Source organism: Procambarus clarkii, chromosome 91, assembly GCF_040958095.1.
Source record: "Procambarus clarkii isolate CNS0578487 chromosome 91, FALCON_Pclarkii_2.0, whole genome shotgun sequence".
NCBI classification, from domain to species: domain Eukaryota; kingdom Metazoa; phylum Arthropoda; class Malacostraca; order Decapoda; family Cambaridae; genus Procambarus; species Procambarus clarkii.
Window position 1 is genome coordinate 7,614,660 of NC_091240.1, and position 15,254 is coordinate 7,629,913.

Here is a 15,254-nt window from a genome sequence, read left to right on the forward strand (position 1 = left end):
ACTAGCTCATCAAGATTGTAACTTGCTTAGCTAAATGAACTGTGGGATTCAGTCCCTGAACCCATTATGTGCCTCTGTAACCCTTTCCACTCCCGCCCACAAGATGGGTATGGGGTGCATAATAATGAACAAAACTAACTTTAGTTAACTTGAAAGATAGCTAATTAACATGCCAGAGCCTCGCTGACACATTTACCGCCCCACAGGCGCTGTTGGTCAAGGCTGAGAGCCGAGAGGTGGTCAACGCCACGGACTGTAACGGACGCCCTCCCCTGCACGTGGCTGTGGAGCCCGGCAACGTGGCGGTGGTCGAGGCTCTTCTGAAAGCCGGAGCCTCCGTGCAAAGCAGGAACGAGGAGCAGGATACAGTGCTCCACCTTGCCGCCAGTAGAGGCTCCGTCAGGTGGGTTGACATCCAACCCGTTCTCGCACTTTCTTACAGTCAATATTGACTTATTTAATACGTGCATATGTGACATACTAAACATACTAGTTTACCTTGAAAAGCTTCATAGAAAACACCGACCTTACCTAACCTTCTTAGTAGGTTAAGATAAGCATCTTATTGCTTCGTAATTACAATTATTACTTAACCTATACCTATAATAGGTTAAGTAATAATTGTAATTACGAAGCAATAAGATGCTTATCTTAACATACTAAGAAGGTTAGGTAAGGTCGGTGTTTTCTATGAAGCTTTTCAAGGTAAACTAAAATAGTCACAATAAATTAGTATGTCACATATGCACGTATTTAATAAGTCAATATTGACTGTACGAAAGTGCGAGAACGGGTTGGGACATCAGGAAATATATTGTCAGGTGGGTGGATATTTTGCCGGGGCGAGGTACGAGGCTTGGACGCGTGTCCCAAGGTACCGTGTATAATAGGCCAAAGCAGTGGTATTTGTTGACACATTTGTTATGCATAAGGGTTAAAATATACTTTTAATTGTATTTATAACTATGCATGCTTGTAACTATAGCTTGTCTTAAATAAGTGCATAATATATGTTTTGAGAACAGAGTGTATTACTGTCGCGTGGTTTAAAATAAACTATCAGGGAGACTTGCTTTAAAACTGTCGAAAAACAAGTATTTTGAAACATAGTTTGTTTTATAATTTCTTAGCAATTCGCATTTGTAAGTTACCTAATGCCCAATACTTTCGCTGAGGGCTGACGTGTAAGATTTTATATAGATCTTGATTTGATGATTATTTACTGTGTTTAATTAACATTTTGATCAGAATACATTACTTAAATTGTCATTTATCAGTGTCTCTCACCTCGTCCATCAAATTATCGAACCCTGCTAGAAACACAACCATGTACTGAATAAGTTCATGAGTGAGCCGCCGGAGGGACTTGTAATGGAAGAGCGCAGTCATAAACCTTAAGTATTGAACCCCTTTTTTGGGATGTATTTTATTGTCATCATTCAACTTTATTCAACTTGAACGCAGTCGTGACATTTCACTTGTTTATTTTATTAATCAACTCGTTAGCTGTACACCTGACAAGAGTTAGTTAGCTCTTGTGGTGGCGGTATTAACCTCAAATAATGCATCGCATTTTGTACACTATGCTCTCCAACAGACAAAATACGGGGTAACTGGAAAGTAGCGCCTCAAAGCATTCACCACGTTTTCTATGTGCTGGTTGGTTAGGTGAATACGGGTAGCTTGGGTTCGGGCGTTATAGCACGCATTATTTTGTCCACTGTGACAACTCAAGCGAACAGGTTCCTGAATAACCCTCCCGTGGTTGGTTGAGAGTAAAACCCGACACCAAATCAAAGGAATATGACTAGTGTCATGCTGTGGCAGGTTGGTGAGCCAGCTGGTGTCCAAGTGCAGCCAGTTGGTCAACGCCGAAAATGGGGACCTGAACACGGCGCTCCACCTGGCGTGTAAGGCGGGGCAGGAGGGCGTGGCTAGGGCCCTGCTAGGAGCTGGGGCCAACCACTCTGCCACCAACGCCGCCTGCGTTACGCCCCTCCACCTGGCCGCTGCTGGGGGCCACGCTGCCTCCTGCCGCCTCCTGCTCGACTCCGGCGCTCCGGCGGACCAACACGACAAGGTAAGACTCTCTCACGAGCCGTGTGACAAGGTAGACAATCACCTACCTTGTGTCTACCTCGTGGTGGTGGCGGGAATCAACGTCCCCGCGACCCAATCTCTGACTGGCCCTCCGAATTGATGAGTTTATACGTATAAATCTTATACACTTATACGTATAAAATGATGTAATTTAAAACTTCAAATATGTACAATCACCCTTCCCTTCCTCAATTACGCTCAAAAATAAGTCAAGCATAATATTTACAATATGCATCGTATTTTTCAAACTGCAGGTCAGTTTGGTAAAATGCAAAATATCTCTGTTTTCTGTAAAGGTCTATTTTCTTTGTAAAATTATTCAATTTGAAATTGCAAAATGTTTGCATTTATTTCAATTACGCTAAAAAATATCACTCAAGAATAATATTATAAATATCCATCTTAGTTTTGAAACTGCATGTCAATTTGGGCAAAATATGACAAATCTCCGTTTTCACATATGGCAATAGAATTGTGTAGAATTCAAGAGTTTTCTGAATTTTACACAAATTAAAAATAAAAATAAAGCAGGTGCAGATGGCTTTAGAGATCTGTGTTTAATTTTACTCAAAGAATAATTTTTATGCTAATGTTGAAGATTATTTTGAAAACTCTTACCCAACTTATTCACCCACTACACACAGAAATCACAATTGCGTGATGCATCAAATGAACAAATCCACAAGGGCCGTGACGAGGGCCCGCAGGCCATAAGTGACGAGGGACGCAGGTTCGAATCCTCGTCACGGCCCTTGTGGATTTGTTCATTATTCCCCCACCTTACACTACGCCCTCCCCCTCTCCTTCACGCAGGAGAACAAGACCCCGCTGATGTTGGGGGTGGTGGAGGGTCACGTAGCGGTGGTGAGGGTGTTGTTGGAGAAGGGAGCCTCCCTCACTGTGCGTGACAACAGCGGCTTGAATCCCCTCCAGCTGGCAACTCTCGCTGGCCAGAGGTGAGGCAACCCGTCCTATTACAAATGACGTTGCTTTTCGCTCGTATGCAGCACTCAGGCTAAAAATGAAGGTAATTCAAAATGAAATCGAATCGAGATGTGACGTACTGTCCCGTTTTCTGTTTTCGGTCCTCTGGCTTAGTCCGTTAGGTTAGGAGAGGAAGCTTTCAATTAACGGTTTTCATGACTTTTTGAAACCTTAGGAGAACTTCCTGCCCTCCTAACCTACTAGATCACCCTTAACTTGTAGTTTTGGGAAAAAAAATATCCAAAATTTATTTTTAATTATTTTTAATTTTCAAATTACGGCCTTTTTTGGCCGTAGCGCATATGAGCGAAAAGCGACGTAATTTGTAAGAGGATACCTAATTGATGCCCGGTCGATCTGCTGTAGGTGAATCGATCAAATTGTTCGACGTGCAAAATGAATTGGAAATAACCAGTTTGCCGACGTTTAATATATGCGATTTGTAATAAATCTTTGTGTACAAGTCACATCGTACACAAGACGGTTTGCTATCGGATTTTAAAGCCTACCTAACCTTAGCCAACCCTAAACTTAATCTTACCTAATCTAACCTAAACAAACCTAATGTAAGCGAGCCTAACGTAGCCTTCCTAAACTAATGTAAGTTAACTAACCGTATATATACAGTTTCGACAATCGGAAAACGAGCTTTCTTGAACCGTCTTGTGAACAATTTGACAATACTCCACTTTCCTTCCAACCAAGCGCTTCTCTTAACTTACCACTTGTGAAAAATAAAACTGCTTAGCCTATCCATAAACCAAGCAACAGACCTAACCCCTCAAAGCTAACACATAGGAAACGTCACTATTACAGCGCTTTAATTTTGGTTTACAATTACATAGCATCTCAAAAGGATTTGTCAATTCCGTAAATAAAAAATAATGCATTGTTTACATTCCCCTGGCAGGGACACCGCTATGGTGATAGTCACCTCGCCACAGTGGGAGGAGGCTCTGCGGCACAGAGCGACGACCCATGAGGAGTGGCGCACTACTCCCTTCAGAATGCTGGTGGTGAGGCTTCCTGACGTCGCTGAAGAAGTCCTCAACAGGCGAGTTGGCTTTGGTAGCATTCACTCCCACCTGTATGCAGTCAATAGGGTTAACAGAAAGATAAAAAAAAAGAGGAGAGGCTTTTATGGAAGGGGAACATCTACACGTCTGTGAAGAGGTTAAGATAAAAGGGAGAGACTTATATGATGGGGCTATTTACATTGCTATGAAAAGGTAAACAGAACAGGAAGAGTGTTAAATTCTTCCCTTCCAAGTTTTAAATAGTCGTGGTGTTTTTTTCTGATCCCTTGCCATAGTGTTAATATTATCTGTTAACACTATAATATTCCCCCCTCTTGTTAACTTTGTGTTCTCTAAATAGATGCATAAAGCCGAAGAGCAGCAGCAACACTTCCAACGACACCAGCGCCAAAGACGACGACACCGGCGAGTTGAACTTCGAGTATCTGGAGGACATCTTCCAGACGCAGGACAACCCCAGCCAAGTGGCTAGTGAGTCGGAACCCACGGCTACTGCCAAGAACAACGAGGACGCCAGGCTCCTGAACGAGAAAAAGGGAACCGAGTCTTCGGTACTGAAGCCCTATAGTACTGACGCCAGGCTCCTCTACACCAACCACCCGCTCACGCTCATGATCAAACACCGCCGGGAGACACTCCTGGCGCACCCCGTCTGCGTCCATCTCATCAAACACAAGTGGATGAGTTATGGCAGGTGAGACGGCTAGAAAAACACTGATTAATAAGGAAACTGTGCATATTGGCCTGAACATGTTTGACAACATGTTCTCTCGTCTATGTTGCAGATTTGTGTACTTGGTGAACCTAGCGTTCTACCTGGTCTTCCTTGTGTCCCTGACAGCCTGTGTCCTCTCCGCCAGGTGACCTCAAAACTGTTTTTGTAAAACGAATGTCAATATTATCGACATATTTAACACTTATATTTGTTTTTTACTTTGTTTAACTGATTGGTACAAGAAACTGTTTTTTTTACTTGTAAGGCCCGATTTGCCTAATGTTTTTTGTAAGGCCCGATTTGCCTAATAGGCCGAGTGATTTTCTTTATTTTCAAAATTTTTTTTCCAAATAGTTTATTTTAATTATTATTATTATTTTATATTAAGACCATAATGTTTTGACTTAGTTGTGTTAGTTTAGCTTAGGTTAGGTTAGGTTAATATAGGTTAGGTTAGGTTAGGTTAGGTTAGGTTGGTTAGGTTCAATCATATATCTACATTAGTTTTACCTCAAATTTAAACAAATTAACTTATACATAATGAAATGGACAGATTTATCATTTCATAAGAAAAAATTTGGAAAAATATATAAATTCAGTACACACAGAAATCACAATTGCGTGATGCATCAAATGAATGCATTCGTGAATGAAATGCATTCATTTGATGCATTTCATTCACGAATGCAACAACAACAACGTGTGTAAACCTAAGTTTTTGAAAATGTAATAAGATTTACGAAACGCGTTCAGGCGTCAGACCATAAATAACAATAAATTATGGAGAATTGATATTACACTTACCATCGACAGTGAAGAAAAACATAAGAAATATTGAGAAAATCCGTGTTAGAATTATTAATCTTACCTTTTCGGTCATATTCAACAACATATGTATATATATATATATATATATATATATATTAGTATATTTTGGTAGCAGTCTTTCCTGTAGACATATATTATTAAATATGACCGAAAAAGTAAGATTAATAATTCTAACACGAATTTTCTCAATCTTTCGTACATTTCGTTTCACTGTTGGAGGTAAATCAAAAATCAATTCTCCAAAATTCATTTTTATTTCTAGTCTGACGCGACACGAGCGCGTTTCGTAAAACTTATTACATTTTCAAAGACTTTAGTTCACAAATACACAACTGAATAGAACTTACGCATCTCCGATTTTATATCTACATTTGAGTGAGGTGGAAGGGGTGATGTGGCATTAACACAAGACAGAACAAGATGTGGTATTAATAGGGTATTAATTTGAATTTTGGAGAATTGATTTTTGATTTACCTCCAACAGTGAAACGAAATGTACGAAAGATTGAGAAAATTCGTGTTAGAATTATTAATCTTACTTTTTCGGTCATATTTAATAATAATAATATATATATATATATATACAGTATTATGTAATTTTCGAGTATTGATACATTTGTATAATTTGTTTTGAAATATTTCGTGACCCAACGCATTCGTCGCCCACAGAGACCCCAACTGGAAGTTTGATAACGACACTCACCCAGGGAAGGAACTTTTGAAAAACCCTGATGTCTGTAAGGTTAGTTTTCTCCTCTACATACATCTGTTACCCTTCCCTTCAGCAGCCTAATCCGGTAGCGGAGGCCTCGCTAGGGAGACGTGCACCACAGAACAAGACACTAGGCTAGCCTTCTGTCACTGACACAACTGACTGAAAAGTGTTGTGACTGGCCCCTTAGCAGGCAAAATATAGTGATTAGTGAGCAGTGAGTGTGGTGAATAGATTTACTAATAGTGTTCAGTTTGTGACAAGAAACTTGGTAACGCGATTTCTTTTTTCTCTTTTGCTGCTGCTGTTGTTGTCTGGGCGTCGGGGCAGGAGCAAGCGAATTGGAGGGAGTGGCAAGGCCCGGCCTTTATTTCAGTTACCAAGTGGTGTGTAGTGTTCGTGGCTTTCCTGGAGATGGTCAAAGAGCTCTCCCACTTCTACCAGGTATGATTTGCATTGTTCCAGTAATGTCAGGTATTTACTCGACTCGCCCTCAGCTCTACCTGGTACTAGATATGCATCTGTTCTGTTAGGTGCTATAACCATGATTCTACCAAATACTAGACCCCGGTTCTGCAGGTAGATAGATGTTGTTGTTTTAGATTCAGCTACTCAGAACAAAAATTTCCAAGTAGCATTGGCTATGGTAAGCCCGTAGTGGACTCACCTGGCACAAGAACTAGATAGATGTTCCTGTCTCCATAGGAAATGTCACACTGCTATCAGATACAGAATAATGCATATTTTCCTTCTGCCAGTTGTGATTACACGGACGTATGGTAAAGGTATGAGATGTTTTCATTAGTGTCGACCTGCAGGCCCGGACGGCTTACCTGAGAGGACAGAACCTGGTGGAGTGGGTCTGCTACTCCTCCGCCGTCCTCTTTGTCTTGGACTTCAATGGCTGCCCCGTCAAACAGGTGAGTATAGGTAAACCTCTGAGGTTTATTTTGCCCTTTTAAGGTCTGTATTTCAAGGATAAGGTGAGGGTTGTTGTTGTTGTTTTAGATTTAGCTACTCAGAACGAAGTGTCCATGTAGCACGGGCTATGGTGAGCCCGTAAAGGTGAAGGGGTCATCTCACCTATTATATCCTTTTCGCCACTCTGGGAGTGATCTGGTGATTAAGGGTCGCTTAGCACGATAGTCTACGCCCTCGACTCACAACCAAGGGTCCCATAAAGTCCAATCCCCTGGAAGGACAGAAACGGTTAGGCACGTTTCCTTTCATCTGATGTATCTGTTCACCTAGTAGTAAATTAGGTACCTTGAAGTCAGGCGACTAATGTGGGTTGCATCCTGGGAAACAAGTTGACCTAGGAGGAGACCTCGATAAGCCTAAATACAAATTCCCCCCCCCCCTTCCCCGACAACGGGAATTTTAAGTCACTTGCATATCTTAGAATCTTAGAGTATAGTTAAGTTTACTTCTAAGTGGTCAATATACGGCTCTGTGCTAAGGTTGTGATTGTTTCTCTTCTGTCGAGTTTGCAAAGAATTTCTGCTCTTTCTTTCCTCTCAGGGGTGGCAGTGGCAGATGGGAGCCATGGCCATCTTCCTGGCCTGGATGGACCTGCTGCTCTTCATCCGCGTCTTTCCCTTCTTCGGCATCTACGTCATCATGTTCACCGAGGTCCTCAAAACGTTCATTAGCTTCTTCGTGGTTTTCTTCATGTTCATCGTCGCCTTCGGCCTTGGCTTCCACACGGTGAGTCTTCCTCCACGGCTCCTTACTCCGCTGTGGTTCTGTCCTGGGTTACGTGGCCTCACAAAGAACTGAACTAGCTCAGCCTCACGTGGAAGCAGTCTCGGTCTCACAAGGAAGCAGTCTCGGCCTCACAAGGAAGCAGTCTCGGCCTCACAAGGAAGCAGTCTCGGCCTCACAAGGAAGCAGTCTCGGTCTCACAAGGAAGCAGTCTCGGTCTCACAAGGAAGCAGTCTCGGTCTCACAAGGAAGCGGTCTCGACCTCACGAAGGAGTCACATCTTCACACAAATGAAAATACTCGTATCACTTGGAGTGGTCGTTAAAGCTTCATTTGTTTGTCCTTACCATGTTTGAGACTGGAGATATAAAAACGGGCATGCCCTTATTCAAGAACCTATATTACCGCAATTCCTTAATCTTTCAGGTACTAGAAGACAAAGAATTCTACACAACGCCAGGCCGTTCCTTCATGAGGACAGCCGCCATGATGGCGGGAGAGATAGGCTACGAGGACATCGTCAGTGGTGGAGAGGTATGTCTACCGAGACTTCTTGCTGTTGTTGTTGTTTTAGATTCAGCTGCTTTGAACAAAGAGTTCCAAGTAGCACGGGCTATGGTGAGCCCCATAACTGTCTTGCCTTGGAGCTTGACTTAAACACTTGTAATGTGGAGTAGCTTGCCTTGAGGGAAAAACTCCATTGGAGAAGAAAATTAGGCGGTTATCTTAACGCCAAATATTTCGTTCATCGGCGACTATTTTTAACTTTGTATTTAATAGCCAAAATCTGTACTTACATAACCCATTGTATCATCTTGTATTTAAACAAATAAAATTTATTTCTAAACTTTGCCAATAACGCTCGCCTGCAGGACGCGTTTTCTTTCAATTTATGAAAGAAAACTTTAATCTATATTCTAAATTGTACGTCGGTCAGGGATATACACACACCGGAAACTATACCCCACAGTGTATACCTGGTGGTTAGTTAGTATCTATCGTGGTGGTTTTAATAATCCTCCCTCGGTTGGCAGGCCATGTTGCCGATGAAGGAAGCAATTTGGCACTAAAATACCCGGTTGGTTAAAATGCGACCCCTAATTCATGACCTGATCCGCCTTCTGTGTGCCCAGCAGATGCCTGACTTATCAGCTGATGTCTGACGTGTCAGCTGATGTCTGACGTATCAGCTGATGCTTGTCGTATCAGTTGAAGACTGTCTTAACAAATAATGCCTGACTTATCAGCTGATGACTGACTTACCAGTAATGCCTGAGCGATCAGCTGGTGACCTGATACATTAATGTGATTGATTCTCCCATTACAAATAGCAGCTGTCAACAGCAAACAAAAAATTAATCTGCATAGGCTTTTCCTACCTACATAAAGCTTTTGTTTACATCCATACAGTACGCTGCAGTGACGTACATCTTAGTCATGGCGTTCCTGGTGATCATGTCCATTCTCATCATGAACTTGTTGGTGGGTCTGGCTGTCGACGACATCAAGGCCGTGCAGGAGTACGCCATGTTACAGAAGCTGGCCATACAGGCGAAGGTAAGGACACGCAGGCGAATGTAAGGACACGCAGGCGAATGTAAGGACACGCAGGCGAAGGTAAGGACACGCAGGCGAAGGTAAGGACACGCAGGCGAAGGTGAAGACCTTCGGACGGAGGTAGGATACGAGGCCGGTGACTGGGGCTGTCCACGCAAAGGTGATGTTCGAAATAAATAATAATTGAAATTCTTCGTCCTCACTATCACAACATCTGGTGCAGACAACGAGGCTTTTTTTAACTTGTTCTTCAAAATTACAGCAGCATTTTAAGTTTCACAATTCTTTATTTGTTTAATTATTTATCTGTTTAATGGAAATTAATAGTGTTTGAGTTTAGCAATCCTCTTGAGCAGAAATTGGGCTGTAGCTGTCACTTATAGTACTATTTTGATTCCTTAGCTGTTGGAACTTATTTCGGCTGAGTGAATAGTGATTGAGGGAATGTCCATTTGGTGTTCCCCAATGTCATGTCTCATCCGTCCCTCCCTCCACAGCTGGTCCTGGAAATAGAGATGGTGATCCCAGAGTTTATACGCAGAGACATGGCGAAGAAGCCTAAGATAGAGGTGGTCTTGAGCAAGAATACGATACTTCAGAAGTTACTTGCCAAGTTCAGCTTCTACCAAGAGAAGGAGGTGGGTGGGATTGGTTTGGTTCTAGAGAGGTTCTCGCTCATCTCGAGCGGCTTTCTGGGATGGGTGGAGGGTGTGAAGTTTCGAAGCTTGTAAATTGTTTGTATATATGAAAACAAATCCGACATGATTATGAAAAGATGTACAGGTTTCGTAAGTGGTTTCGTAAATGCTTGATGAATCCTAGCCTGGCAGATCCAGGTTGTTGTAGTTGACCATATAATATATCCATCATTTCAGACGAGCGAGTTAACTGAACTGCGGCGTGAGATTCAACACCTCAGGGCGTCTGTAGATGACTTACTGGAGATGAAGGCCTCCCTGTGCGACCTGGTACCTCAGGTCAAACTCACATGACCTGGCTCGGGTCAAGAACCTGAGGTGAACCAGAACTTGACGGGACCAAGAAGCCTCATGGTTACACAAGAATTGCCGATAAAATCTGCCGCTGGTGTTCAATGCGAGGATGTTCACTTGTTACGAACTCATTCGTGTTGGGAATCACCACAACTGTTCACAGGAAATTATTCAGTTATTGTTCATTTTGCTTTGTCACTGACTAACTTTGGGACCCAGTTGTGCTACTGCTCCAATCTATTTGAGGTCTGTCAAAGTGGTGGGTAATAAACTAGCTACGTTTGCAACCTGCTAAAGAGTCGAGTCTAGTGCACCCTAGAGAGGGTACAGGTCGCTAGCACATTCTCACTTGACAAACGTCAAATCTGATGTGTTTTTGCCTAACCAAAAGCGTACAAACCCAAGCAACTCTCCTATCGTAATCGAGGCAGGTATCCCATTAGTACGAAATAGCGTTAATAATACGGTGTTTTTAATTTTATTAAACCATAATAATTTTGACGTTTTGGTCGATGGCGTTAAGTGTGAGAACAGATTGGTTTCACTCCTCTACTGTCATTTCGTTGCTTAAGTAGCAATAGACACTGTCCTCCAAAAACTAACTCTTCCTAGACCTACTACAGTATATATATATATATATATATATATATATATATATATATATATATATGATGCACAACTTGCCTAAACACGCAAGTGAAGTTATACAACTTTAGAACACTTTCCCACCAGGAGACTCGAACCCTAGCCAGCACAGAAGCCTTCCAGCAACTGTGCAGAGAATTAATATTGAAAAATATATTGCTTCGATCAATTGTCATTTGTAGTGGATTCATAATGTTGATGTTGGGCGTGTTACATGTTATTGGATTATGTGATATTCATTAAAAGAAATTTGGTTTACGGAGGAATAATGTAATTTTAATATTTATTCGTTGCATGCATTAATCTAAAATTAGTGTTGGAAATATCAGCATTTTAAGAATAGTATTTTATTCATACAGTACACAAAAGACACGTTAAAGTTTCCCGTTGATGCATATCGTCATTATTACAATACTGTATCAATATTGTAAATATTCTTGGGACTATTACTAATCTATTAGCATTATTATTGGTCAATTTATTATATTTATTATTTATTATATTTATTATATTATTATGAATATACTACCACGTATGTGTAATATGTATGGCATGAGAATAAAGGTAGGAGCAGAGGCCCTGTGGTGTATGTGTATACACACGAGGCTGCTCCCAGTGTAACACTGGTTAGGGTTTCTCTCTCTACTTCTCTTTCTTTCTTTACCCTCTACCCGTATTCTTACTTTTATTTCTAAACCAAGGGACTCCAAAACTTTTAACAAAGCCAACTCCACGCCACGTGGTCCTAAGACGATTGACCGACTTAGGATTCTACACCCAGTATGACGTGACCTAGGCTCTGAGCAAAACCCTAGAGTCGCCTCTACACTGCCACCACCAGACCAGTAACACAGAGCAATGATCGAGGTCTGGATCGATCACGCTAATTAATCAACCTTGGGGCTTGATCCCCACTAGTAGTTTATAACCTCGGAAACTTGAGTGTGGAATTAATTTCACGGGAATGATTCGATGTTAGAATCGGCGCCCAATCCAACTCTGCCTCGTGTGGACCACGTGACCAGGACAAGTGTACACATAAAACACATGGAAATAATAAAATGCAAATTAATAACAAATTTAATTTATTAAAAGAAAACTAAAACAAAATCTAAATATGTTCACTCCCTATCACTTTAACACTCCCTACTTGACCTGAATGGCAAATGAGAAGACTATCCCTATAATTAACAATAGCAACTATACCTTGGGCGACCAGCTCTAGATGTTGGGCTGGTCTTGGGGAGAGGTAAGATGGTTGACCTCTCCCAGCTGCTCCCGTATTCACACTGATCTCTCCCTTGTCTGGTCTACCCCAGACAGAGCATTGTATCCTTCCGCCTAGTCAGTCAAAGTTCTACCAAGTTACTAGCAAGGTTTAAGTTATAACAATTAAACTCTGTTGTACTTAATTGATCCAGACTGGTTGAATTATTTTACTGAAATTAAATTACACAAGCCTCTAACGGCAGAGCTGTTCCCGATCACAAAAATGGTTATTAAAACTTTGAGAAATAGTAGACCTGTCAACCCTACTGACCTATGACCGCCGGTCACTCCGCCTTACAAGTTAGATCTGATTCGTGACGTCACTGATGGTGACTTAAACTCAATAATTAGAATCCTCTTGATGTTGTACCCAGTACTATTATACAATACAATTTTAATGCAAAATGAATAAAGGCTAATTTTCTCTAAATTACTGAATACTATAGGATGATTCATTATACGCAGCTATGAACAAAGCGTCGGTTATTTCCACCGCGAATTCCCCTGGGGGTCAGGTCACCATGCGGGCTCAGCTTCCCATTCTCTTTTGTCGATAAACCACTCTGGATAATTCTTACAACCAGCCTAGTTTGTTACAACCCCCCCGCACAAGCACTTAGTAAACCTTGTTAATTTGTTAAAAAATCACGAGGTTTAGTATCCAAACCCAGAATTCAACTCATGCCACAAACAAAAGCTAACCTAACTAATAAAATTTGACAAATAATAGTCCATCATAATAACCATGTTCATATTTCATAAATTTCTCAGCTGTCAACTGACAGCAATCCTCTAACATCAAGAAACATACATCCTATCCTTACTGACATAGCTAAATAACATGTCCCTACTCTACCATCAAAAACTAGCTATTAAACTCTCTTGGCTCTTCACTAGCCAAGTCCATGTGTCCTCTAGAGCCGGCCACACCGTGCTCAAACATAACATTAAAGTTATAACTTCAGACTGAACTATCCCACCGCTGCCACCATTGTAACACTGGTTAGGGTTTCTCTCTCTACTTCTCTTTCTTTCTTTACCCTCTACCCGTATTCTTACTTTTATTTCTAAACCAAGGGACTCCAAAACTTTTAACAAAGCCAACTCCATGCCACGTGGTCCTAAGACGATTGACCGACTTAGGATTCTACACCCAGTATGACGTGACCTAGGCTCTGAGCAAAACCCTAGAGTCGCCTCTACGCTGCCACCACCAGACCAGTAACACAGAGCAATGATCGAGGTCTGGATCGATCACGCTAATTAATCAACCTTGGGGCTTGATCCCCACTAGTAGTTTATAACCTCGGAAACTTGAGTGTGGAATTAATTTCACGGGAATGATTCGATGTTAGAATCGGCGCCCAATCCAACTCTGCCTCGTGTGGACCACGTGACCAGGACAAGTGTACACATAAAACACATGGAAATAATAAAATGCAAATTAATAACAAATTTAATTTATTAAAAGAAAACTAAAACAAAATCTAAATATGTTCACTCCCTATCACTTTAACACTCCCTACTTGACCTGAATGGCAAATGAGAAGACTATCCCTATAATTAACAATAGCAACTATACCTTGGGCGACCAGCTCTAGATGTTGGGCTGGTCTTGGGGAGAGGTAAGATGGTTGACCTCTCCCAGCTGCTCCCGTATTCACACTGATCTCTCCCTTGTCTGGTCTACCCCAGACAGAGCATTGTATCCTTCCGCCTAGTCAGTCAAAGTTCTACCAAGTTACTAGCAAGGTTTAAGTTATAACAATTAAACTCTGTTGTACTTAATTGATCCAGACTGGTTGAATTATTTTACTGAAATTAAATTACACAAGCCTCTAACGGCAGAGCTGTTCCCGATCACAAAAATGGTTATTAAAACTTTGAGAAATAGTAGACCTGTCAACCCTACTGACCTATGACCGCCGGTCACTCCGCCTTACAAGTTAGATCTGATTCGTGACGTCACTGATGGTGACTTAAACTCAATAATTAGAATCCTCTTGATGTTGTACCCAGTACTATTATACAATACAATTTTAATGCAAAATGAATAAAGGCTAATTTTCTCTAAATTACTGAATACTATAGGATGATTCATTATACGCAGCTATGAACAAAGCGTCGGTTATTTCCACCGCGAATTCCCCTGGGGGTCAGGTCACCATGCGGGCTCAGCTTCCCATTCTCTTTTGTCGATAAACCACTCTGGATAATTCTTACAACCAGCCTAGTTTGTTACACCAGGTAGACCCCAGCCGCGTCCAGGTATTGATTATTGCTCTCGGGTAATCTATTATGCACCCTCGGGCTCATCCTGTCAACTCGCACGCAAATGGTCGGACATCATTGGACACACGTACAAAAAAAAGTCTTAATCAGACACCGGTGAGTGTTCTTCGACATTGATTTATACGGTTGATAATACTATGGTGATAACATAACCATTGCGTGCACTGCAGCTGGTTTGCGTGCATTGCAGCTGCTTTGTGTGCACTGCAGCTGCTTTGATTGCTGTTGTTGTTATAGATTCAGCTACTCGGAACAGGTTCCAAGTAGCACGGGATATGGTGAGCCCGTAGTGAACTTGCCTGGCAAAGGGGCTGTAACTTGATAAGAGACTTCATGCCCTGTATGACTAACCATCCTGCGAGATGGGGACTTTTATTATCACTACTGCCTTATTCACTCTTGCGCTCACGATAGCCTCA

The 15,254-nt window shown here is 41.7% G+C and overlaps 1 protein-coding gene across 1 annotated transcript in view; it reads left to right on the plus strand.

Moving 5' to 3' along the window:
• LOC123773824 (transient receptor potential cation channel subfamily A member 1 homolog) overlaps window positions 1-8,414 on the plus strand; it is a 156,869-nt gene extending 148,455 nt beyond the window's left edge. The window contains exons 13-22 of the mRNA XM_069318725.1: window positions 207-403; window positions 1,828-2,080; window positions 2,914-3,056; window positions 3,995-4,138; window positions 4,462-4,815; window positions 4,907-4,981; window positions 6,334-6,406; window positions 6,707-6,820; window positions 7,195-7,296; window positions 7,898-8,414. Coding sequence (XP_069174826.1) covers window positions 207-403; window positions 1,828-2,080; window positions 2,914-3,056; window positions 3,995-4,138; window positions 4,462-4,815; window positions 4,907-4,981; window positions 6,334-6,406; window positions 6,707-6,820; window positions 7,195-7,296; window positions 7,898-8,155 — 1,713 coding nt within the window. The 3' untranslated portion in view covers window positions 8,156-8,414. The remainder of the gene's footprint in view (window positions 1-206; window positions 404-1,827; window positions 2,081-2,913; window positions 3,057-3,994; window positions 4,139-4,461; window positions 4,816-4,906; window positions 4,982-6,333; window positions 6,407-6,706; window positions 6,821-7,194; window positions 7,297-7,897) is intronic.
• The last annotated feature ends 6,840 nt before the right edge of the window (window positions 8,415-15,254 follow it).